This window comes from Ruditapes philippinarum, unplaced genomic scaffold, assembly GCF_026571515.1.
Source record: "Ruditapes philippinarum isolate M1 unplaced genomic scaffold, ASM2657151v2 ctg7281_1_1_1_1, whole genome shotgun sequence".
Lineage (NCBI taxonomy): Eukaryota > Metazoa > Mollusca > Bivalvia > Venerida > Veneridae > Ruditapes > Ruditapes philippinarum.
The window spans coordinates 1-11,833 of NW_026858866.1; the positions used below are offsets into that span (position 1 = coordinate 1).

The window sequence follows — 11,833 nt, forward strand, 5'->3', positions numbered from 1 at the left end:
CTGTATTTTCAGGAAAAAAAAACCGCAAGGAGGAGCTAAAGAATGAAATTCCTCCAGAACCTGAGAATGGTCATGCTGGAAATCTGTTTGTGTTGTTCTAAAACACCTAATGGAACAAGAATAGAGAGGCTGTTTTTGAAGTCTCGGTCTTTAAAAGTAAATTTATTTTCACTTTTTGCTAAAAATCATCTCTCATATATTTAATTACCTAGAATAATATGAGATTTTCATGATATCAGTTCTATCAAACTTTGGTTCAAATTTAATAGAAAATTCAAATTTTATTTGTTTGCTTTGAAATCTGGTATATTCATATGCACATGAACTGATCTGAATTTAAAGTACTGTATATGTATGTTCTCTATTATACTTACTTTTGAAATTATTGTCTTTAATATTTTTCATACTCAAATTTTCTTAGGGTTATGTAAACAAATTTTTTCTTTGATCACCTTAAACATGATAGTTACAATAAATTACTTTGGCATTATGAGAATTATGACCATGTTTGACCATTGTTTTCAGGCATGACATTAAGAGCCATTATATCCCCGTAGTTTGTTTATTTCACTTCCTTTAGCTGAAATGTCGTATAATGTTTTTTGTTGTTTTATATATTTCAGTATCTGTATTATTTCACATTCTGTCATGAAGATTGTCCACATTGTTACAAACTTCCCGAGAAAGACATTACCATGTGAACCAACAAGTGAATATCCTGAACCAATCACATTTGAAGAAGCTGGATTAGGAAAGAATGAAATGCTTTTTGTCCAAGATAATGAATCTTGAATGGCAGATAATATGATATTCTGTGATATTAGAACACAATGCAATGTTCATGCTTGAAGATACTTCTTCTAAGTGTAAAAAATGTGTGAATTCAAGATCTTTTTATATGAAAGATGATATTGTAAGGGGGGATATTGTCCATCTGTCTGTCCATTTTCCTGTTGTGATCAATATCTTACAACCAGTTGGTCAGATTGTTATTTGAAATTAGACGGAATTTTGTTTAAAATGCCACCATGATCCACCAAATTGTTGAGGAGTTATTGACCTTTGTTATTTAAAAATAGAAGGTTTGACACTGCATAATTTCAGTTTGGAGCAATTTTGTGTTTTCAACTTACAATAATATCATTAATGATAATCTTTTCTATTTTAAACTTATTAGTATTTGGTCAAATTTCTAGTGATTAAACTGAATGATATTTTGTCGAATTTGTAGTTATCTTTATATTTTAAACTGTTTGATGTTTTGTCAAATTTTTATTAATCTTTATATTTGAAAACAAATGATATTTGGTCAAATTTCTGATCTTTAGTTTCTTTTTAAAAGCTTATTTTTCCTGAAGAGAATTGTGTAACGTTATAGTTTGGAGAAGTGACTCCTTTAAAAAAAAATACAAGTTTAATTATTTGTTTAATTTGTAACTACTTGTTTAGCATTGCCAAATAAATCAGGTTGGATTTTCATTCCTAGTCATGGGATTCATTGATTTGGAAATGTATCATTTTTATCTCAAAATGACATTTATTGTGTAGGATAACGGTAATTAGCCGGTAATTAGTCAACAATACATAGGCGGATATATTTAATATAATGAGCTGTCACCGGACACTATGCTTAATTTAGTTAATTGATGGGCATGTCATCACTTAAACGGGGATTTGTACCTATATCGTGCAAACATAATTGTTTATTTAATTGTTAGCTGTCCATTAATGCATATATACTTTATGAATTGTAAAGTTATTAAGTCTAAGGCGTATATTATTTTAGTATTTAAGGTGAGCGAAATATTATATTATTCAGTGTAGTTTTTGATGTTAAAACAGACTCACTCACTTAGGTTAAATTATGCTAAATACGCAATTGACATTGATTCTTATTACTTTACGTATTTGTATAAGAATTGTGAAATTATTAAAGACATTGGTTAAGCAATTGTTTTATCTTATAGAATAACATTTTTATGCCCCCGCCATGTAATGGCCGGGGCATATAGTGTTACCCTGTTCCGTCATTCCGTCCTTCCGTCCTTCCATCCTTCCGTCATTCTGTCATTCCATCATCATCAGTTTCCGTTCATTATCTTAAGAACGGTTGCACACATTCAACTCAAATTTGACATAGGGATATGTCATGAGAAAATACAGGTCAAGTTCGAATTTGGTCACGGTTTGATGATTTTTGGCAGAGTTATGCCCCTTTTACTTTGAAAATAATATGAAATTTCAGTTTCCTTTCATTATCTCCCCAACAGTACAACACATTCAACTCAAACTTGACATATGGATATGTCATGAGAAAATACAGGTCAAGTTCAAATTTGGTCATGGTTCGATGATTTTTGGCAGAGTTATGCCCCTTTTACTTTGTAAATAATATAAAATTTTCAGTTTCCGTTCATTATCTCCCCAATGGTACAACACATTCAACTCAAATTTGACATATGGATATGTTTTTGGAATGCCCAGGCCAAGTTCGAATTTGGTCATGGTTCAATGATTTTTGGCAGAGTAATGCCCCTTTCACTTTGAAAATAATATGAAATTTACAGTTTCTGTTCATTATTTACCCAACAGTGTTACATATTCAACTTAATTTTGACATATGGATATGTCAAAGGAATGGGCAGGTCAAGTTGGAATTTGGTCATGGTTTGATGATTTTTTGGCAGAGTTATGTCCCTTTCTTTTTGAAAATGATATAGATACATCTAAGGAATAAGCAGTTTAAGTTTGAATTTGGTTGTGGTTCAATGATTATAAACAAACTTATCTTTCCTGAATGTTGGAAAAATTTTGAACTTTCAGTTTCAGCACTCATACTTTTAGCCATTATTTTGGCTACAAATATGCAATATGCTATTTTTAAAAGGTTAAGACTGAATAATTTCAGTGCCTTGAACATTGTATGAAAATGGTTAGTGTTAACATTGAAAAGTTTTGAGGGCTTTGAACTTAAAATGAAAAAAATAATTAATGCACCATCTGAAATTTTGGCTGCATGCGGGGGCATCCGTGGCATGATGACACATTTCTAGTTATTATATGATCTAAATAAAGCTGCAATCTCATTGGTCCAAGCAGTAGTCAACAGAACTTTTTATAAAATCATATTTACTGGGTGTAGTATCATATTCACTGGCTGAATTCGATTTTCCCAGTCTAAAAATATACAATGATCATACACCGTAGACTGTTAATTACGCGTGTTAATTAAAAAATAGTTGTTGCTTTTTTTTCTTTATGGCATATTTCTCGATTAAAATATCAATACTTTACTATTATACTTAAGGGTTACACCGCAATAATGAGTATAAACTTGAATTATTTTTGTATGCGCAGCGTTCGCGTAGAAGTTGCACGCCTAACACGTGCGTCTTTCTTCCCGCGCTTCAACGAGGCAAAATTTGTACATGTATAATTATAAGGTTGCACTTTTGTGATTTTGTTAATTTCTTAGCCTATTCATATAATAAAACAATTATTGACTAGTAAACCATTGCATATGGTGTGATATTCACCGGCAGAAAGTCATATTGACCTCTGCTATCGCCTCGGTCAATATGTCATCTGCCGGTGAATATCACATATTATTATATAATCTATAAATAGCTTTGAAATGCCTTTCCCTGATTGGCTAACAAGCAACTTTTTGTAAAAAATAACAGGTCAATATCAGAGTATATTCACTGTTTTTTTTCCTAAAAATAGATTTTCAGAGTATATTCACCGGTTTTTCTTCTAAAAATAGATTTTCTGGAAATCCCTAAAAGAAGCAAGACTTTGACGTGACGTCATGCCAAGTTTGTTGTTATTATTCTGAAAAAACATTGAGTTGGGTGTACACAAGAGTCAAATTAGTCTATATTAGTTACCGTTTTGCATTTTTAAGAACAATAGGGATCAGCATGCCAATAGAAAGGGCCAAATTATGGAAACAGTAGACAAGCTGAAAAATAATGATTTCCATCATATGCAATGGCAGATCTATGTGATAAGCCATATAAAAGCTATTTATAAATTATATAATAAAACATATATGGACTTTTTAGCTGTTGAATATGATGTGATATGTACTGAAAAATTAATATTGACCTCGGCTATCGCCTCGGTCAATATTAATTTTTTCAGTACATATCACATCATATTCAACAGCTAAAAAGTCCATATTTGTATAATATTCAATGGCTCACTAGTCAATAATTGTACAATATTAATTAAATAAATACATATATCTGACGTTTATAAACTTGATATTGTGTTGACTTATTCATATTGAGTTATTCAGATCTGAGCGTTACACTACAATTGTAAGAGCTATATTGCTTGTCTTTATAAAATAAATATATCAAACTGATTTCACTCGCTTATCAATGATGCATGTTTTGTCCAAAAATATTGATCTGCCATTTTTGCATACTTTATCCATTGGTTTTAATATTTTTAGCTGTATCACCAAAGCGTAAAAATTGTCATTACCACAAGGGAAAATCATTACTAATACCATTGTATGGAAAATATTTAAGTGCTTTTATACCACATATCAAAGCAGAGTAACTAGTGATGACGTTCATATGCAAAAGGTATATAGTTGCAGCCCACCTAGTTCCAAGTATTATATCCAAAATGCGAAGACTTTTTACCTTACTAGTATGGAATTTCTAATCTGCAACGGAAACACACAAATTGTGTTTGAATGGTTGGTACCAGAATATGATGTTTTTTTTTTACATTGTACACTTGATATAGAGACAGAACAAAATTGCTTGTCAAAAACTAAAAAAAAATGTCCAGCCTCTATGCTTTGGAGTAGAGCTGTAAAGAAGATCTTAACCGCAACGGAATCATAGAAATGGTGTTTGAACAGTAGGTAGCAGAATATATAGTGTTTTTTTTAATTTACACTAAGTCTTGGTATAGAGAAATAACAATCGTCGGTTCAAAAACGACCATGCTTTGCAAAAATCTTGTGGCCATATTTCCTTGGCTAAAACTTGGTGCCTTATATTGCTGTAAAAAAGAGTCTCCAAACTAATTGAATTTCTAATCGGCAATGTAATCACACAAATGATTGATAACACAATATTGTGGGTTTTTGTGACAAAAAAACAAAACAACACTATATATAGAGAAAGAACAAATTGCCAGTCCAAAGAACAAGTCGCCAGTCCAAAAAACGACCGTGCTATGCGGAAATGCTTTTTGCTTCACATAAATGTTATTTGAACGGTTCGTAACAAAGTATGGGGTCTTTCACGTAAAACATTTTACACTTCAGTATAGAGAGAGAACAATTAAATCACTTTATCCGGATTCATAATATTATGACCAGGCTCGTGTTCACAAGATTTAAGGATCAGGGTCAAATTTAAAAAATCTAATAGTCTTCATTGTTTATCCTCAAAGATTAAAACTGGACTTGCATTATTAGCAAGTTTATGAAATTTTAGAATAGATTTATTGTTATTTCTGCAAGATAAGGGCATGTTACAGTTGATCCAAATATTGGTCCCAATCCTGATCCTAAAATTGATCCGATTATTTTTGTATTTACATGTAGTTTGTTATTTGTTGATAGTTTGGTTTCTTTGTAAATCAGCAATTTTTTACATTTTAAAATTTTGCCATTTAATTCTAGCAAACACAATTTTAGTGAAAATAAAAGCAGGATCACTAGCTTGCTCCTGATCCTGATATTGAATAGTAATCAAACTCCCAACTCCTCAGTCATTCGATTGGCAAGCAAAGGGAGACAACTGCGTAAGAGTTTGATCAAACTCCTTGCAGTGATTACCTCCCTTGACCGATTTGTAACTTCTACTGATAAGGGGAAATCACTGCGTAGGAGATTGATCAGTGTGACTTTAGTAACCGCAGTAAAATGCCGTCCTCTGCAAGCAAACAAGAGTCAAAGGAGCAGAATCCCGTTATACTGTTTAACAGATGCATTGTAAACGCATAATTATTGTATGTATTATTATCTTAACGATATTTTTTTTGTTTATTTTGTTCATGTCGGATACAAGCTTAAAGCTTACGTTTTGTACTGTTAACCATAACCGACTATAAATAAAGTTTGTCTTACTGTCTTAAGAATTACTACGGTTAACAAGTGGGACACTTGGACTAGGTTAAATTTTAGGATTGATAAGTTGATTTGTGTCTGTATTACAGTATAGCCTGTTAAGCTAGCAAACTTTGTTTGCGACAGACGTAAAGCCTTCTCATATGTTTGCACTAATCACCACACGGCAGGGTAATCAGCGTTAATCCAAATAATTTGTGACATTTTATATTATCAAGAAAGATAATTTCAAATAAATTAATAATACCTACATTGGCTACAAGACTTTTAGTACACTGCCAACTTTTTCAATTTCTGTTTGTTAGTGATCATACCTCTGAATACTTTTATAGTAATTTACACCTTAAATTTTTATAAACTAAACAATCTATATCCTAATAGGTTTTTAATAGAGGGCCGAGTTGACCTGTGCAGAGTTGGTATAGGGTCGAGTTGACCTGTGCCGAGTTGGTATAGGGTCGAGTTGACCTGTGCCGAGTTGGTATAGGGTCGAGTTGACCATTTACCGTCTAAAACATGTAAAAGGATTGTATCAATATTAAAGGCGTAGCTAAAATCATATTTATAAAAGTAAAGATTTATGGGTCAAAACGTGCACAATGCAAGGTAGGGGTGTTATTGATTCAATGGATTGTGTATCAACGAAATTTTGTAATGCGATTCAATATCCATTCCATTTTTCAAACATCAGGTATCGAATGCCAACAATTTTCAACATTTTTTCAGAACGAAAATGGAAATCAACCACAAAATTACCTTCCCTTGTATCTAATGAATGCTGGCGAATCTTTAAGCACCACATTTCAGATTTTAAAAATGGAAAATGACAAGCAATTTTTAGCCAGTGTTTCTTTGTAAAAATTATGATTACAAAATAAATTATGATGTTAATTATTGTCTATTTTAGGATTTGAAACACAGAGGGGGTGGGGGTATCGAAAAGTGAAAATTTATTACACATTTGTTGATCTTTTTCCTTCTTTATCTATGTAACATTTTCCCCCTCCCTAGAGGGAATTCTCAAAAATATGGTTGAGTCACCCAATCCCCCCTCCTGGAATTGACACTGTTAAAATCTTATAATTATTCAGGTTCCAAACACTATAATTTGCCAATTAAACCCAGTGGCTTACTTGAAATGGCAAGGAAGGCATTTCCTGCCATTTAGCCTTATCATTAAAGGGACTCCACTGAGGTTAAAAAGCCTAAAAACATAACATTTATATTTCTTACATAAATGAGGTGGGGCACTTTAAACAAAAATATATGCTAAAATAGTTAAGAAATATACTTTGAAATAAATTGAAAATCATTTTTATGCTTTTCTTATCCCGATTTGTGAAAAGCGTTCAAACGCTTTTCATTTTGGGTCATTTTCTTACAATTTAAATATATAAATGATAAACTATAAATGTTGCAATTACTGCATGTTGCCAGGTGCAGTACAATTTATACAAGCATGAGACAAAATTTTTCCCCTCAATGTAATCAATATACATTTACGTCCCATTATAATATTTTATGTTTACAATTTGTTCTTTATTAAAAATTAAAAAATAATTAGTACGAAGCAATTATAGATTACAAGAACAAAAAAAGAACTACTATAATTTATCAAAGTGGTACTAGTAAAAGTCTGTTTAAATTTGATTTTACCAATTAATCAACTGTATAATCAAAGAATCCGCATTTGGATATCCTTGGTGTCTGAATATTGCTCGGCCATAATGCTGCCTAGTTGGATAACATGGCAGTAGTGTCGTTTAAACGGACATATCTCCTAAGTAAAGTGATAAATTAAATGTCTACTAGTGTTAGCATGTTCATTTTGCATTAATCTTTCATGGGATATTCAATTTCTTTCATACCAATTAGATTGTTGAATGCATTAGGTCTGAATTGTGGTCTAATGTCGGTTTGTTTGCTGTACATTAATACAGTCATCTATTAAGATGAATAATTATAAAATATTAGATTCATGAAGGATAAATGTAGCAGTGCTAATATTTTAACATTTAATCATTTTTTTATATTTTTGGTCATGATGTGTCTTTAATGTAAACTGTTTGGAGGAGAATTGGACTAAGGTATTTATTCTTTTTAGTTTACAGTTGGTTATCTATCTCTAGATGGTTTATTAATTCTATTACATGTATTATGTGTATTATGGGTTTTATATGTCTTGTACTGATTCTTGAGTTGTTTTGGATTTTGTGTAAGAATTTGTAATGGATGATCTAAAATACTATTTCTTCTATTCTTAACACCTTGCATGAATATAACCTTAAGTTCACAGCACAAGTCACAAAATTACACTGGATGTTAGAGTGATCGATTGTTTGTGGAGGAATATTTATAGAGGGTACTTGTATCACTCACAAGGTATATAATGATGTTTTGTATTTATTGTGTAAGTTATATACATATTGTACATGTATGTAAATAGTAGATTATGATGATATGTACTTTTATGATAATGTTTGTATAAAAGAGTAATTAATCACATTTAAATAAGTACATGTAGATTACTATTTAAATTGATTTATTTAATATTAATATAAGTACAATGATATCGTGTAATATATTTGTGATGCCTTATTTTCTTTTCAGGCCCATTGTTTTGTGTAATTTAGATTGTATGTACTACACCAAATAAATATCTAGCAAAGAACCCTATAGAGGCCCAGCTGCTTGATTGGCTCCCAACGTTGTGGATTGTCGTGGTACATTGGTGTTGATTGGCGTGGTAAAGTTGTGTTGATTGGCGTGGTAAAGTTGTGTTGATTGGCGTGGTAAAGTTGTGTGGATTGGTGTGGTATAGTTGTGGATTGGCGTGGTATAGTTGTGGATTGGCGTGGTATAGTTGTGTGGATTGGCGTGGTAAAGTTATGTGGATTGGCGTGGTATAGTTGTGGATTGGCATGGTATAGTTGTGTGGATTGGCGTGGTATAGTTGTGTGGATTGGCGTGGTAAAGTTGTGTGGATTGGCGTGGTATAGTTGTGTGGATTGACGTGGTATAGTTGTGTGGATTGGAGTGGTATAGTTGTGTGGATTGGCGTGGTATAGTTGTGTGGATTGGCGTGGTATAGTTGTGGATTGGCATGGTATAGTTGTGTGGATTGGCGTGGTATAGTTGTGTGGATTGGATTGGTATAGTTGTGTGGATTGGCGTGGTATAGTTGTGTGGATTGACGTGGTATAGTTGTGGATTGGCATGGTATAGTTGTGTGGATTGGCGTGGTATAGTTGTGTGGATTGGCGTGGTATAGTTGTGTGGATTGACGTGGTATAGTTGTGGATTGGCGTGGTATAGTTGTGTGGATTGGCGTGGTAAAGTTGTGTGGATTGGCGTGGTATAGTTGTGGATTGGCATGGTATAGTTGTGTGGATTGGCATGGTAAAGTTGTGCGTGGTATAGTTGTGTGGATTGGCGTGGTATAGTTGTGTGGATTGGTGTGGTATAGTTGTGTGGATTGGCATGGTATAGTTGTGTGGATTGGCGTGGTAAAGTTATGTGGATTGACGTGGTATAGTTGTGTGGATTGACGTGGTATAGTTGTGTGGATTGACGTGGTATAGTTGTGTGGATTGGCGTGGTATAGTGTGTGGATTGGCGTGGTATAGTTGTGTGGATTGACGTGGTACATCGGTGTTGATTGGCATGTTAAAGTGGTGTGGATTGGCATGGTGTAGTTGTGTGGATTGGCTTGGTAAAGTTGTGTGGATTGGCTTGGTAAAGTTGTGTGGATTGGCTTGGTAAAGTTGTGTGAATTGACGTGGTATAGTTGTGTGGATTGGCGTGGTATAGTTGTGTGGATTGGCGTGGTATAGTTGTGTGGATTGGCGTGGTATAGTTGTGTGGATTGGCGTGGTATAGTTGTGTGGATTGGAGTGGTATAGTTGTGTGGATTGGCGTGGTATAGTTGTGTGGATTGGCGTGGTATAGTTGTGTGGATTGGCGTGGTATAGTTGTGTGGATTGGCGTGGTATAGTTGTGTGGATTGGCATGGTATAGTTGTGTGGATTGGCTTGGTAAAGTTATGTGGATTGGCGTGGTATAGTTGTGGATTGGCATGGTATAGTTGTGTGGATTGGCGTGGTATAGTTGTGTGGATTGACGTGGTATAGTTGTGGATTGACGTGGTATAGTTGTGGATTGGCGTGGTATAGTTGTGTATTGGCGTGGTATAGTTGTGTGGATTGGCGTGGTATAGTTGTGGATTGGCTTGGTAAAGTTGTGTGGATTGGGGTGGTATAGTTGTGTGGATTGACGTGGTATAGTTGTGGATTGGCGTGGTATAGTTGTGTGGATTGACGTGGTATAGTTGTGGATTGGCGTGGTATAGTTGTGTGGATTGGCATGGTATAGTTGTGTGGATTGGAGTGGTATAGTTGTGGATTGGCTTGGTAAAGTTGTGTGGATTGGGGTGGTATAGTTGTGTGGATTGACGTGGTATAGTTGTGGATTGGCGTGGTATAGTTGTGTGGATTGACGTGGTATAGTTGTGTGGATTGACGTCGCACAGTGTCGTTGGTATTGGATTTATTGGTTATTGCGTGGATCAATCTGAGGACAGATTCTGTCATTGTGAGAGGAGTAGCATCATTGTGGAACTGTATGACTGTGTATGTGTGAAATTGGTCAAGTGAATCACTTATTACCTAGGTGTTAGTATTGTATATTGGTGAGTTTAAGTGTAAATATTTACCTGGGTCACTACTTGTATATTTTATCTGTTTATATAATTTAAGTAAATTATAATATACATTTCGAAGGATAATTTCATATTAATTATGTAATTAATCATTTGTTGATTTATAAGTCTTTAAGTTAAGCAATTATATTCAGTATATATATTATATTATATTCCTCACGATCTCTGGTAATTAATGGTTATTTACATGTATATGTTTATTTAACACATATAAAATTATTCTGGTTTTAGTTTTTATACTGTTTAACCCTTCAAGTATGTGCATTCTGACCAGACATATTTTGTTGCCTTCTCAATATATATATATAATTATATTGATACTGAATTACCTTAAATAACAAATGGACTGTTCTTAAACTAAAGCTTGACAAGTCCATTATAAGATCAGTAGGGTAAAAGGTAAACCAATGTTTATATTTCTTTATTTCATATATAGCCAGAAATATCTAAGAAGAAGAGCATAAGTTCAGCATGCTAAGAGGTAAACCAATGTTTATATTTCTTTATTCCATATATAGCCAGAAATATCTAAGAAGAAGAGCATAAGTTCAGCATGCTATGAGGTAAACCAATGTTTATATTTCTTTATTCCATATATAGCCAGAAATATCTAAGAAGAAGCAAGGGCGTAGCGCCCATTACGCACAATACGAAATTGCGTATAAAAAAATTCGGAAGGTAAAAAAAATAAAGTTGAGAAAATCTAAGTTTTAATGATTTCATCGCTATAGATCTAAATCTCCATTTTAGTTTACAAAATATTTCGTTAGACCAATCCTTTCTAAATCGTTTCCTTTGGGATAGCATTATTTTAAAACGACTTTAAATCTTGTAAGTTCTGGATCAAGATTTTAAAAATCATCAACTCGGGGCAAAATTTAATTTTTGGTGTGTTGTTGTGTCCGCCAAAATTCCAGGACAAGCGACCCTGTTTATGGTCCACAGAACCGCTAGAACCTCCCTGGGAGCACAATTCCTGGATATCGGAAGTATGGATATCAGAAGCCGACTAAGAA

At 33.4% G+C, this 11,833-nt stretch overlaps 1 protein-coding gene and 1 long non-coding RNA gene across 2 annotated transcripts; one reads left to right on the forward strand and one right to left on the reverse strand.

The window, feature by feature from the left end:
- Positions 1-20: 20 nt before the first annotated feature.
- LOC132754527 (uncharacterized) lies at positions 21-4,372 on the forward strand. The gene is made up of 2 exons (XR_009629093.1): positions 21-156; positions 624-4,372. It is a non-coding gene; the product is annotated as an uncharacterized LOC132754527 (long non-coding RNA).
- Positions 4,373-8,729: 4,357 nt separating this feature from the next.
- On the reverse strand, positions 8,730-10,646 carry LOC132754530 (mucin-12-like; the record flags this gene model as incomplete). Its single annotated transcript, XM_060745170.1, has 1 exon — positions 8,730-10,646. A coding segment is annotated over one exon (1,917 nt), but the record flags the coding sequence as incomplete, so codon positions are not given.
- Between the last annotated feature and the right edge of the window lie 1,187 nt (positions 10,647-11,833).